This window comes from Triturus cristatus, chromosome 2_1, assembly GCF_964204655.1.
Source record: "Triturus cristatus chromosome 2_1, aTriCri1.1, whole genome shotgun sequence".
NCBI lineage: Eukaryota > Metazoa > Chordata > Amphibia > Caudata > Salamandridae > Triturus > Triturus cristatus.
The window spans coordinates 441813801-441828523 of NC_140581.1; the positions used below are offsets into that span (position 1 = coordinate 441813801).

At 53.1% G+C, this 14723-nt stretch overlaps 1 protein-coding gene across 1 annotated transcript in view; it reads right to left on the reverse strand.

Annotated features, from left to right (window-relative positions):
* Positions 1-388: 388 nt before the first annotated feature.
* The window catches only part of TENT2 (terminal nucleotidyltransferase 2), a 693839-nt gene continuing 679504 nt past the window's right edge, over positions 389-14723 (reverse strand). Inside the window, exon 14 of the mRNA XM_085632248.1 lies at positions 389-1554. Coding sequence (XP_085488374.1) covers positions 1474-1554 — 81 coding nt within the window. The 3' untranslated portion in view covers positions 389-1473. The remainder of the gene's footprint in view (positions 1555-14723) is intronic.

Genomic DNA, 14723 nt, shown 5'->3' on the forward strand with positions numbered 1-14723 from the left:
AGCCACATGTTTACAACGTTAATTTCTTAAACGTGTATGCCTATGCGTTCCATAGGTTTTTTTGAACTCTTCACCATCTTATAAGGAGAGCACAGATCCTTACAGTGGCATGTTTACCTTTAACACTGGTTGCACGCTCTCTCATTAAATTGTCAGCATTTTCACAATCTTTGAACCATTTGCACTCAGTGTACTAAAATATTAGTTTGGGGGTGAAGGGGTTAAAACACTTACAGAAGTGTAAATTAAACTTGCAGTCTTTCTACTATCAGAGAATAGTGAAGAAATAATCTGTAATCCAAACCACCTACCGTTCTTGCGAGAGGCCCAGGAGAAGCTAAATATCTATTTATTGTTGCGAGCATACATACAATTAAACAAAGCACTCTTTCCATAGTTAAACTTTATTTGACGCCATACAAATTAAAAGCCTGAGGAAACGGAAACTTAACTAATGTGCACTTTTCCGACAACAAAGAAGGGAAAATATTTTAACAGAGGTACTAGTCTGCACTAACAAATACATAAGAAGCACAGTGTGTGCTACAGCAGGTGTACTGAGACTTCTAACAAATCTTAAAAGATGTTTCACACAATTTGTAATTGTTGGAAAAGTTAAAATGTTCAAGATTTTTACAGTAGTGGACCAATTTACACATATTTACATACAATTCTGAAAAAAAAAATTCGGCTTGTCTTCTGCAGCCATGTTAGCAGCCATCATTACCACTTAGCTGATGTAGACTCAAACCAGGGAGTCTAATTGTATGCATTTCTCTCATATACAAAGAGGATGCTTGTGGACTAAAATCAACATGTTTGTAGTTATTTAGTCTAGTGTCCCAAATCCCTCATCCCCATTTTTTGGTCACTCTCTAATGTCTACAGGTATGCCATCGAATGAAGCTCAATGAAAATTATTATCATGGATTCCAGTTTATAATGTTTGTAACGTCCTCTTTCTGTTTCTAAGCATCTAACCAGGTAGCATTTCAACGGATGGTTCATAAAGACAGAACGCAACACAAAATGCCATATAGAGCAAAGTTAAAGGTTACCCCGAATAGCTCTTAAAACAGATAACTATATCTGTAAAATCTCCTTGGATGTGTGTGTTCTGAATCACTATTATTTTATGCAGTCTTCAGATGTAATCAAATTGATGCTAATAAAGAATATATTACACTCGACTGTTCAGAAAACAGCTTCATAGCAACTCGTAAAAATCCTGAAAAATGTAGAACTCTTATATTTAAACTAATTCCACTAGGGACAGTGCAACAATGTAAAGAAATATATTTGCAATTGATCGGCCTTTTAAATGCACATCATTGTATGTAATCCATTCTACATAACCGATAACCTGGATGCAGCATTTGGTGGAATGAATAACTTCAAGACAAAGTGAACAACTGGGAAAATGCTCTCCGATAGTGTCCTTTTCATTTTCCATAAATATCCACGAGAAGTCACTTATCTTTTCTGTCCACTAATAGTGGCTCTTAAAGGCAGTATACCGTTCAAGTCCTTCTTGTCCTTTATTCTGTTGTATGACTGCAAGAGGAAAAGCATTAATCCATAAGTTAACTCTACAAATGAAAATTAGATTTAAGAATGCCATTAATATAAATAAATCCCTTAATTCGACCCGGAAATTAAAGAAAACACTAAAAACGTTCATTTGGCAAGCCCTGAAAGCATCTATACACCTAAAAAAGATAGAGAAATATACAGATGACATATCCTTTTTTTTTGTTGGTGGGGGCGGGGAGTTTGCAATTAACTGACTAGCATGGATCCCACTTAGTTTTCTTACTCAAAATGCCCTGCAGATGTCAAACAGTCGCTAAAATCACATACAGTCCTCATAAATCTGTGAAGGAAAGTTTTAGAATCAGAAGGGATTGACAAACGTCCTACCATTAGGCGTTCCAAATAAAAAACAGTACCTAAGTTGTGTGGGTTGGTAGATCTTCTGCAATAGAGCAACTGGTCAAAAACTGAACAGTGTGAGGTCTGTGTGCTATCAATGAGGTCTTCAAATGCTTACAGTTTTGGTCTAAGTCCACCAACACACAGGGAGCAGTGATTCAATCGAGAAAAGTGTGGGAATGCAGGGTCATCGCTGGAAGTCCGTGTGTGCTCCGTCATAAACATGGGAAAAATAGCCTTTTTTGACCCATAGTTTGATATTCACAGGACATTTTGAGTAAGAAATTGAGCTGACATCAAAGCAAGCCACACCAACCTGAATTGCCCTTGGTCTCTAGATTTCAAAACTTTCCAGAGTCGATATGGTTACCTAGTTGCTGGCTGACCTAGAGCCTGAACAGGGCCACCATTCACCATGGCAAGTGAGAAAAATTGGGATTTATTCTCTGCTGGACATCATGTCAAATCTACACCCAACAGAATCCACATTTCCTGTCCCTTTCCATGGGGATGCTCTCGGAGAAAGATTTTTGGGGCTCTATGGGGGATGGTGGGTCAACCTGTTGCCAGACAGTCATACTTACAATCCTCCCACAGGACACTGTAGGGCCTTTTGGAGGGGTGGGGGCATGGGGAAATGCCACAAAGGACCGCCTTCACACCATTTATTTTAAATAAACAAACTAGTCTCTTGTTTCTTGGGCCAAAAGGTCTGCTGAGAATGGGGAGCCCACAGTCATCCCATTCGTTTTTTGGTTAAATCTGTGTTTACTAGTGTCTGATCTGGCACAGTGGGGACAGGAACACTGTAGGGTCCTGTAGAGGTGGAGTAATGCCTGGGCAGTCTGGCCTCACACCATATCTTTGAATAATCTCTGGTGCTAATTGGGTTTTTGCCACCCCTGTGGAGGGAAGACACGTTGTAGGCCCCTTCAGAAGTAGGGGTAAGGTCATCCCCACTCCATTCTTTTTTACATAGCAATCCCCTGGCAGGAGTTACAAAATCCACTAACCCAAGAGATTAATTTTTAAAAAGTATTGCGGCGGGGGCAACTTGTCTAGGCATTAAGCCCCCAAACACCCCCCTCCCCACCTCTAATCGCCTCAATTTTTCCTTTTACCTCTCCCTCAATGATTGCTGATCGGGGTAACATGGGGGGCTGAGAACTAAGACAAGCCCCTGAGCACTGATCAAACTGGAACAAGTCTGCGCCTTATGGTGCAGTCTGCTTTCAGTTTCACAGTGTGCTATTAGCACGCTGATCACAGCACAATAAAAAATCTTAAGACACACAGGGATATTTAAAAATGAATGGTTGCACCAGTGCAAGGACGGCACGTCATCAGGACTAGGGAAGTAGTGCAGAGGCATAAACATCCTATTCTCCACAATAGTAGCTTACAAGAATAGAGCAAAAATAGAGAAGGGCGCATGGTCGAATAGATATTTTATAGGACCATGATGATTATGGTATATGGGTTTAAGACTGAAGACTACATTTAGTTAGCGGTTTTGGCTGGTACAGTCGGTTACTGTATCTTTTGATGATAAAGTTACCCATGTCTAACTATATTTCTCCAATGTTGGTATATTTTATGGAGACATGTTTTTGAAATATTGCTGCAGTTTGGGAGGTAATCCTTGGAACATTACTATCTTCGCAATACATGCAGTCTTGACTTCAGTAGCTCATGTGCCGAAATGTGGTAATTTTTTTATTGTCATCCAATGTGTGAATTATCCCTGATCCTAAAGTACAATTTACTTACCTTCGGTAACAATGTATCTGGTAGATCCGATTCTAGCCGCAGATTCCTTACTGTAGAATTATCCCCAGGCGTGAGACTGAACCCAGAAAACTTTCTTGTCCAGCATCTCTGCGCGCCGGGGGGGTGGTACCACGCGACTCCGTCCTGACGTCCTCCGCGGGTGTGACGTCAGCGAGGTCACATAAGCCCCACCCAGGCACGCTGACGTCAGTTTGCTTCGGAGAACTTTTCCACGCCACAACGCGGAGCCATCACAACAAAACTGAGGAGAGCATGGGAACAGTGTGCGAAAAAACCAGAGAAACAAAACAGAGACAAAAGGGGAGGAACAGCACCAGGTGGCACAGAGTCGCCAGGAGGCCACAACAGGAAAGCCAAATCAGGAAAAGAGCAGACCACCTCTGAGGAACAACTGTGCAAGCCAGGTGAAAGCACCAGGCAGCACAAAAGTACCAGAAGGCCACATCAGTAAAGCCACAGCAGGGAAAATGTAAGGCACCCCTCCTTGGAGCCACCGAGCAAGCCAAGGCGAGAGCCAGGCCGGAGGCACCAGCAGCGGAAAGCGCTGGAAGAGAGCGAGCGAGAGAGAGAGAGAGAGAGAGAGCGAGCGAGCGACAGCAACCATAGACCACACCGCAAAGGGCCACAAGCCCGGAACAGAGGAGCAACAGCAATCCATCCCCAGACTACACAGTCAAGGAAGGCCAGAGCCTCCGAAAGGAGCAGGAGGCCAAGGACAGGCAAAAGAACCCCCAGCGTAGAAGATCGGAAATTGTAACAACAAAGGGAAAAGGAGCAAAAGCAGGCCCCTACACTGGAGAGAACCCAGCTGGAGGGAAGCCCAACTGGCAGAAAACAAAAAGGTCCTCCACAGAAGACAAGCCACCCAGAGGGAGGCGAGCGCAGAAAACCAAGCTGAGGGTCCTCGCAGAACGGGGAGGAAGGGCGGGTCGTGAAGGAATCTGCGGCTAGAATTGTCTCTACCAGATACATCGTTATCGAAGGTAACTAACTTGTACATCTGATAGAGACTACTAGCAGATTCCTTAACGTAGAATAGATACCCTAGCCATACCCAGAAGGGAGGAGGGCCTGCGAGAGAGCCCCCCACCAGGAGAGACTAGGGCCCCAGTAAGGGACATGGCACAAGAACAAGAAGGAAAAGGCCAGGATATCCTAAGCCCAACCGAGGGAGAGCGCCCAAAAGACCGCAGGGGCAGACAGCACCCAAAAAGCCTCAAGGAACACAAGGGCCACCTCGAACCCAGGGAGAAAGGTATAGCCAGAGGCAGGACCCACTGGAAGAAACGCATGAACAGAGATGGGAATGAGCTAAAAACACCTTGGCCGCAATCAGCGGGTAAGGCCGGAACAGCCCCACCGCCAACAGCACAGGCGGAAGAAGAAAAGCACCGTTGCGCAAAGCGGAACCAGAGGCAGGGGCGCAAGGAAAAACATCAAGATCACAACGGTGGTGTAGAACAAGCAGTCCTGCACGGGCATGCGTAGCCAGCAACAGGCAACACCATGGAACAGCACACCCAGGAAAAGGCAGATGCCAGGGAGGACCAGGACATACCCCAAGGGAGGGGCCGGGCCAGAAACACACACACCGACCACGAAGAAGTGGAGGAACCGGCAGAAAATAAGAGAGAGGCGGAGGACGAACCCAAGCCGGCCACCAGAACACAGAGGCCAAGGAAAGCCAAACCCTCTGAAACATCAGGCAGAGGACCAAGCCAGAACACAGGACAAAAGTGCGGAACCGCCACAACACGATGCCGCAGAAAGCAGGCCAGACCGGCCAAGCGACATGGAGGACGGACCTAGCGCAAGCTGCACACAGACAAGTGGCAAGAAGATCGCACCTGCGACATACCGTGATGCCACGGAGAGCAAGGAACCCAAAAGGGTGACCACACCTCCCCAGCACAAGACAGAGCTATGTAATAGCTACAAGTACACCACATAGGGTAGGTTACGTCCCAAGTACCATGGGAACACCTCTTAGGAAAAGATTTCCGCATCAGAGGACAAAACCGAAAGACCTGCAGAAAAAGAAAATGCAGACGGCTTTCCAAGCAGTCAATAAAGAAGAGACAGAAGGCCTAATCTCAGGGTCTACAGGGCTTATCAACAGCCAAAACCACAAGTCAACAAAGGGCCGAACCAGCAGCCAACAGCACCGAGGAGGAAGGAGGAAGAAGGAGGAAGAAGGAGGAAGAAGGAGGAAGAAGGAGGAGGAGGAAGGAGGAGGAAGGAGGAGGAAGAAGGAGGAGGAAGGAGGAGGAGGGAGGAAGGAGGAGGAAGGAGGAGGGAGGAAGGAGGAAGGAGGAAGGAGGAAGGAGGAAGGAGGAAGGAGGAGGAGGAAGGAGGAAGGAGGAAGGAGGAGGAAGGAGGAGGAAGGAGGAGGAAGGAGGGGGAAGGAGGAGGAAGGAAGGAGGAGGTAGGAGGAAGAAGGAGGTAGGAGGAAGAAGGAGGTAGGAGGAGGTAGGAGGAGGAAGAAGGAGGAGGAGGAGGAGGAAGGAAGAAGAAGGAAGGAAGGAAGGAAGAAGAAGGAAGGAAGGAAGGAAGGAAGGAAGGAAGGAGGGAGGAGGGAGAAGCCCCACAGGAAACCTCTGAATGGCAGAATCCGCAGGGGCGTGGAACAGAGCGCCATCAAAGGGGAGGTCAACCAGGCGTTCTCTAACGTTCTCAGGGAAAACACTATCCCGGAGCCAGGCATGGTACCACCAAGCACCTCCGAAACGTCTAGAGTCGAGCGAAGAATAAACGCCGCCAGCTCTCGGACATCCAACACATGATGCCGCAGATCAACGCAGGCGCCCTCCTGAGAAGCGGAAGACATAAGAGACTCCGCCGAGTCCCATAAGCAACAAGTGGCTCTGGCCAATACACGAAGAGTGTTAAGGGCCCGCAAAGTAGCACTGGAGGAGGCAAAGATGTTGCGCCCCCAAGAATCTAACCAGCGGGCCTCCCGGAACGGGGGAGACAACACCGACGGCAAGGAGGTAAAGGCAGTCTGTAAAAGGGCCCCTGGTAGAAGGGTGGAGGGACAGACAGACAGGATCATGCGGAGCAGGACGGTGGCGTTGCAAAAGAGGTTTGGGCACCGGGTCCCCCGTGGGAGGACGCCCCCAGGCCCCTAAAAGAGAGTTGTGGAGCGCAGCCTCGAAGGGAAGAAGCGGCTCCCGTCCACCAGCGCCCTGATGGAGAACCTCCAGCAGATGATCCATGGGGAAATGGGCAGCTGGATCACCATGCGCAGCCGTGGAAACAGCCCGAGCGAAGGCAGTACTCGCCTCCGTGGGGCCCGCGGCAGGGAAAGCAGTTTCTCCGTGGGCGACGGCTGCAAGCTAAGGCGGCCGTCCCCCAGGCCAACCGGAGGAAGGAAAGGCCAAGCTTGAAAAGGGGGATGGTGCACCGATGAATGGGGAACCTGAGGCACCTCCGGCGAAGACTGCGGGCCCGGCGACGGTGAAGAGCCGTCCTTAGAAGACGCCGAGGAAAAAGCCACGACGCGGCGACCCGTCTCCGGAGAAGATGAAACAAACAGCTGCCGAACCTCTGGAGAAGAGGGGGCGTCCGAACACGAATCCACGACCCGACGTCGGCCCGGTGCCGTAGAGTCCGCCACCGACATCAGGTCAACGTCGAACGGCACCGAAGCGGATGCCGGTACGACCTCCGCCACAACGCGCAGCGTGGGAGACCGGGGCTGGGTCGGGGCGGGAACGGCGCCTAAAGAACAAGTTACTTACCTTGGGTAACGATGTATCTGTAAGAAACATTAGTTAGTTAGATTCCTCACCTGAGAATATCCCCAGGCGTCAGGCTGGATCCGGAAAGACTTTTGTAGCAATACCCCTTACGCGTCGCTAGGCGTCGTCTGCGGCTCCGCGTCCGTCGTTAGCGTCGTGCGCCGGAATGACGTCGGAGTACTTAGACGCCGCCCTCGTGCGCTGACGTCAGTTCTTGTACACCGCTTTCCGCGCCAGGGACGCTGAGCCATGCAAGAGACCGACACTGGTGCCAAAAAATCTAGGGCCCTGAAAGGGAGAACCTTAACCCTAGATGTCGGTTCGCAGAACGGGGAGGCTGGGTGGGTCGGTGAGGAATCTAACTAACTAATGTTTCTTACAGATACATCTTTACCGAAGGTAAGTAACTTGTTCATCTGAAAGAAACACGTTAGTTAGATTCCTCACCTTAGAATAGATACCCCAGCAATACCAACCCCGGTGGTGGGTCTGCGAACCAAGATCACACCAGAAAGTCCTGGAGAACAGAACAGCCAAAGTGGCCATCCCTCCGGACTTGGCTGTCCAGGCAGTAATGTCTCGCAAACGTGTGCAGCGAAGCCCACGTCGCCGCCTGACAGATGTCTTGCAAGGGGACTCCCCGTCCCAGTGCAGTCGTGGCCCAAGTAGAATGGGCCCGTAGCCCAACAGGAGGAACCTTTTTCGCCAAAGAATAGCAGGTCTTAATACACAACACGACCCACCGAGAGATGGTCCGCTTGTGTACAGCTTTACCCTTCTTAGCCCCTACATATCCAACAAAAAGTTGGTCGTCCACCAGGAACTGTCTTGTGCGGTCCAAATAAAAGGATAGCGCACGTTATGGGTCCAGACGGTGGAGCCTCTCTTCATCTTTTGAAGGATGCGGAAAGAAGGTGGGCAGCGTGACAGATTGCCCGATGTGAAAGGGAGTCACGACTTTAGGCAGGAAAGAAGGACGTGTCCGGAGGACAACTTTGTCCGGATGAACTGAAAGGAAGGGAGGCTTGGATGACAAAGCCTGGAGCTCACCCACCCGCCTAGCGGAGGTGATTGCTACCAAGAAAGCAGTTTTCAAAGTCAAAAGACGGATGGGACAGTTATGAAGGGGCTCAAAGGGAGCGCACATCAGAAAAGTGAGAACAAGGTTCAAGTCCCACTGAGGCATTACGAAAGGAACAGGAGGGTACATATGAGTAATGCCCTTGAGAAAGCGTGAAACAACAGGGGACTTGAAAAGAGAAGGCTGATCAGGAAGGCAGAGATAGCAGCAAGATAACCTTTCAAGGTGCCCAGAGCAGAGCCCTGCTGGGCCAAAGAAAGAAGAAAGAGGAGAACCTCAGAAAGAGGGGCAGAAAGGGGATCCACAGCCTTTGCTGTGCATCATGCCACAAATTTGTTCCACCGGCAGGCGTATACCGTCTTCGTGGAGGGACGCCTGGCTGCCAGAATGACTTCACAGACTTCAGGAGGCAAGTCAAATGGCATCAACTGCCGTCGCTCAATCTCCACGCATGTAGGTGGAGGCTGGACAGGTTCGGGTGGAGGACCGTCCTCTGCTGCTGCGACAGAAGATCCTCCTGAAGAGGCAGTCGTAGCGGGGGATCGATGGACATACTGAGTAGCTCGGGATACCAGTACCTTCGTGCCCAATCCGGAGCCACCAAGATGACTTGGGCCCGGTCACGCCTGATCTTCTTCAGCACTCTGGGCAGAAGTGGTAAAGGCGGAAAGGCGTACAACAGACCGCAACTGCACTCGCGCTGAAAAGCGTCTCCGAGCGAGTGCCGCCTTGGAAACTCCAACGCGCAGAACTGCTGACATTGCGCGTTCTCTTCGGTGGCGAATAGCTCTAACCAAGGCTCTCCCCACTGCAGAAAGAGACCTTGCGCCACGTCCGAGTTCAGACGCCATTCGTGATCCATCATGCACCGGCGGCTGAGTTTGTCTGCTCTGGCGTTCAGAGAGCACGCCAGATGTTGAACCACTAGGGTGATGCCCTGGTGTTCCAGCCATGTCCAGAGGCGCAGGGCCTCCTGACAAAGGGTCCACGACCCCACCCCGCCCTGTTTGTTGCAATACCACATGATGGTGGTGTTGTCTGTGAACACCTGCACGACACTTCCCCGGACAGAGGGAAGGAAGGCTTTTAGTGCAAGTCGGATCGCCCTCAGCTCCAAAAGATTGATATGGAGCAGAGTCTCCGCCGGAGACCAGAGTCCTCTGATCTCCGCCTCTCCTATATCCCAGGAGGGACGCATCCGTCACTACCACGTGCTCCAGTTGGGGAAGGGAGAGGGATCTGCCGCTGACCCAATCGCGATTCGTGAGCCACCACGGCAGCTGTTTCGCAGTGCCCTCCGAGATCAAGACGTGGTCGGAAAGGTTGCCTCGATGCTGGGCCCACTGAAACTTCAGGTCCCACTGCAGAGCCCGCATCCGCCATCTGGCGTGAGGTACTAACAGGATGCAGGAGGTCATCAGCCCCAGAACCCACAGCACCAACCTGACAGAGGCCGGAAGATGAGAATCAGGGCTCGAATGTCCAGGACCCGCTGTTCCGGCGGATAGACCCGGAACTGCGCCGAATCGAGAACTGCCCCTATGAAAAGGAGCTTTTGGGAGGGGCTCAGGTGCGACTTCGGCACATTGAGGGAGAACCCCAGCGAATGCAAGAGGTCTGCCGTAGTCTGGAGGTGGGAGACAACCTGCTGGGGCGAGCTTGCCTTCAACAGCCAGTCGTCGAGATAGGGGAAGACTGGGACCCCTGATCTGCGCAGATGAGCTGCGACCACCGCCATCACTTTCGTGAACACCCGAGGGGCACTGGTGAGGCCGAAGGGGAGCACGGTGAACTGAAAGTGAACCTGACCCACCGTGAACCGCAGGTAACGCCGGTGGGCCGGCAGGACGGGGATGTGGAAATAAGCGTCCTGCAAGTCCAACGCTACCATCCAGTCTCCAGGGTCTAGGGCAGCAAGAACCTGAGGCAAAGTTAGCATCTTGAACCGCTCCTTCCGGAGGAAGGCGTTCACGCTTCTGAGATCCAAGATCGGGCGTAGGCCCCCTTTGCCCTTCTTGGGAAACAGAAAGTAGTGGGAATAGCAACCACGACCTACTTCTGGACCAGAAACGCGCTCGACGGCCTCTTTGGCCAAGAGGGCCGAAACCTCCTCCCGGAGAAGATGCAAATGATCCCCCGACAAACGGTGGTTCTGCAGTGGCATGACTGGAGGGGTCGTCTCGAAGGGGAGGGAGTAGCCCCTTCGGACGATTTGCAGCACCCACCTGTCCGAAGTGATGGAGCGCCAGTGGAGCAGGTGATGGCGAACTCTGCCCCCCACTGGCGTCGAATGGGCCTGAAAGCTCGGACTAGGAGGGCTTTGAGGCGGATGCTGCCGGGGTGGATGTGGACTGACCGGCACGTTGTCCTCCAGAACCGCCTCGGCGGAAACCAGTGAGGAGGCGCCCCTTCCTTGGCAACGAAAGGCGGAAGTTTGTGGCCGCGGGGCCTAAAGACCCAAGGACTTGGCCGTGGCCCAGGAGTCCTTGAACCGGGCCAGCGCACTGTCCGCCTTCTCGCCAAAAAGGCGAGTGCCATCGAAGGGCATGTCCATGAGGGAGCTTCGGACATCCCCTGAAAACGACGTGGACCTCAGCCAGGCGTGACGCCGAAGCGCCACCGTGGTGGAAATCGCCCGACCCAGCGAGTCTGTGGTGTCTAGTCCACATCTAATGGCGTGCCGTGCTGCATCTCGCCCGTTAGCAAGTGCTTGGGTGAGTCGCTCCCGGGCCTCCTCCGGGCACAAGGGCGGCACGTCCTCCACCGTATCCCACAGCGAGTGGGAATAACGGTCCAAAAGGCAAGCGGTATTTAAAGACCGCAGTCCCAAACTCAGGGACGAGAACAGTTTCTTGCCAAACTGCTCCAACCTCTTGGATTCCCTATCCGGAGGAGCGGACGGGAAGGAGGATTGGGAGGTTGAGGCCTGGATAACCAGGCTCTCGGGGGTGGGGTGGTGGGAGAGGAATGTGGGGTCACCCGGAGCAGGGCGGTGGCGCCGGGCAACGTTCTTGTCCACAGGAGGGACTGTGGAGGGCTTGGACCAAGTGCCCTGGATAACGTCAATAAGGGCCTCATTAAACTGCAGCAGAGGCTCAGTGGAGCTTGCTGTCGGTTGAAGGACCTCGGTGAGGAAGTTAGTCCTCACAGCCACAGCAGGCAACTCGAGCCCTAGGGCTTCGGCCACCTTGCGCAGCACCACAGAAAAGGCTGCACCTTCCTCCGAGTCCACAGTCGGAGGAGAGATGAATCCAGCGTCTGGAGAGGTATCCAAACCGCTGACGTCCCCCAATTCCTCTGCCCAGTCCTGAGACAATTGAGCCTGTTCGGCCAGAGGGTGCTGAGACCCCTCCCAGTTGCCCTCATCATCCGATTCCTGGTAGACAGGAGGAATGATCGGAGCCGAACGGTGGATGAAGCGGTCACCCATCGGCAACTGCGTCGGACAGCGCCGAACCGGCGCCGGGTCCGGAATAGGGCTAAACTGAGGCTCGACGCCGTGCGGGGACGGCATCAGGGGCGGAACCGGTGTCGGCGGAGGAGGCGTCGTGAGGTCGACTGGCACCGGCAGAGATCCAGGCCTGGATCCCTCGGGGACCTGCGGCGTCAGGGCCGGAGCCCTCGACGGCGCCGGAGCCGCCGGCACGCAAGGTCGCCCAGTCAACCCTGCGGGGCCCGAAGGCGCATCGGCAGGCGTCGACGGCAGAGCCAGATTCCTCATGGCCGTGAGGAAGGCACTGACCTCCGCTGGAGGCGCGTCAGTCCCAGGGACCGGAGGGTATGGGGACGAGCGCGGCTCCTGCGGCTCCAATGGATCCGCGGGTGTGGAACCACCCCCGCGGCTCCGACGGAGCCGCGGGGGTGGAACCACCCAGACCCTCGGCCGGGTCGCGCGACCAGCGAGGGGAGTCCGAAGAGCGAGGACGCCGCTTGGACTTCTTAGAATGTTAGGAGTGACGGGACTTACCCGAAGATCCCGACGAGCGATGCTGATGGCTGCGGCTCCGCGAACGGTCCTTGGACCTCCTCCTGGACCGAGAGCGACGCGGAGCAGAGTGTCGAAGCTCGAGCAGCTTACGGGACCGCTCCCGCCTAGCCTTCGACGTCAAGGCCTGACAGTCGAGGCACGACTCCGCGTCATGGTCGGCCCCCAGGCAGTACAGGCACCGGTGATCCGTTACCGACATCAGTCGGTGACAGGCGTCACAATGCTTGAATCCAGGCATCCTACCGGCACCAGATGTCGAGTCGAGTAACCAAAAGAGGTAAAAAAGTTAGTCAAAAAGAGACTCGGGGTAAGCTCTTCCCGGATCGGCGCTTACTGGCGCGGAAAAAATAAGAACTGACGTCAGCGCGCGAGGGCGGTGTCTAAGTACTCCGACGACGTCATTCCGGCGCACGACGCCAACGATGGACGCGGAGCCGCAGACGACGCCTAGCGACGCGCAAGGGGTATTGCTACAAAAATCTTTCCGTATCCAGCCTGACACCTGGGGATATTCTAAGGTGAGGAATCTAACTAACGTGTTTCTTTCAGATAGGCATCGACTCGACCTCCGACGAGGCAGCCGCCTGCGTGGAGGGACGAGGGGGGCCCGGGGGACACGCCCAGACCCCTAGCCGGCCTCTGCGGTGCCGCCAGGGCCAGCAGCCGCCGGCACCTGAACAGCGTCACCTCGGCCTAGGCCGCCACCTGCCCAGAGAACTGAGGGTGACTCGAGGACGCGACCCGAGCCCTGGCAACCTCCCGAGACACCACAGGGACCCCCACGGGGGTTTATGGCAAGGCAGAGGCGCTATGGTCCGAAAGAGGGAACCCCGAAGGGCTGCACCCAGACAGCACCACATCCTCCGAACCTGGATCTGAACCAGTCTGCGCCGGAGCTACCGGCGACACCGAAGGAGTCCCCGCACGCGGAAAGGGATCCGCCGACGTCCCAGGAAGAGAAGGAGAAGAGGGAGGAGCCAAAGAGGCCTGCAAGGCCGCTGCATAGGCCTCCATCTGGACTCTGGTCTCCCCCGTGCCGGGAAACGGCAGATAGGTTGACGACGTGCTGGGCCGCACCACCCGCGGAGGACCCGCGCTCCCAGCAGCCGGGGACCTGGCCTCAGGGACAAACTGCGACACTTACCAACAGGTGAGCGACGCCCTTGCGGCCTTGGAGAGTGACTATGTCGGAGACGGAAGTGGCGGTTCTTGTGGCCTTCCGCAGAGGGCTGGGCAAGGCGACGCCGCCAACCTGGACATGCGTGCCGAAAGGAGTTTCATCCAGCGCTCCCGCCGGGACTTCGGCTTCATTTGCTGACACGCCTCACAGTCCATGGAGTCATGGTGCTCCCCCAAACACCACATACAGATGGGGTGAGGATCAGTCGCCGACATCTGGCGTGAGCAAGATGAGCACATCTTGAAGCCCGACGGCATTTGCACACTGTACCCAAGAAAACGCTGAGCGTAAAAAGAAGGCCTGAAAACAGGCCAGGAACACAATCCTGGTCTGCATTGCACGCGGAAAAAAAGAAAGCTGACGTCAGCGCGCTGGGGTGGGGCTTATGTGACCTCGCTGACGTCACGCCCACAGAGGACTTCAGGGCGGAGTCGCGTGGTAGAAAGAAAGTTTCCCGGGTCCAGTCTCACGCCTGGGGATAATTCTACGTTAAGGAATCTGTGGCTAGTAGTCTCTATCAGATCATCCTACCAGAGTTATGATGCATCAACCTTAGTTCACAATCTCACTAAGAAGGAAAGTGAATCGTAAAGGAAAGTGCAGATGCAGGTAAACATCTTTATTGTACAACACTGGGTCTTTCACAGACTAATAGGCTTTTGAAACCAAAAACCTGGGAATAGGGGCCTGAAACACATTGTCGTTTAATAAACACATTCGTCAACACTGCCAATTTCACTCGTCTTCTCTCTGGTACAAGTGTCCACAAGGCAGTGGATCAGAAAAGTGTTGTTCAGGTTGAAGCTTTGCAGATCTACTGCAAGACTATTTTGGAATGCAAAGCCATGGCAGTTGTGTTGCTTCTTTACCATATTTCTTGAAGGGAGTTATCTTTTTGTTTTTATCTAAACACTATTCACAGGACAATTTCGTCTTTGGGTAATGACTGCCCCGTAACTAAATCAATGTGTGCAACAACAAAATGTATGGTGGACCAAAATGTGTAATGTC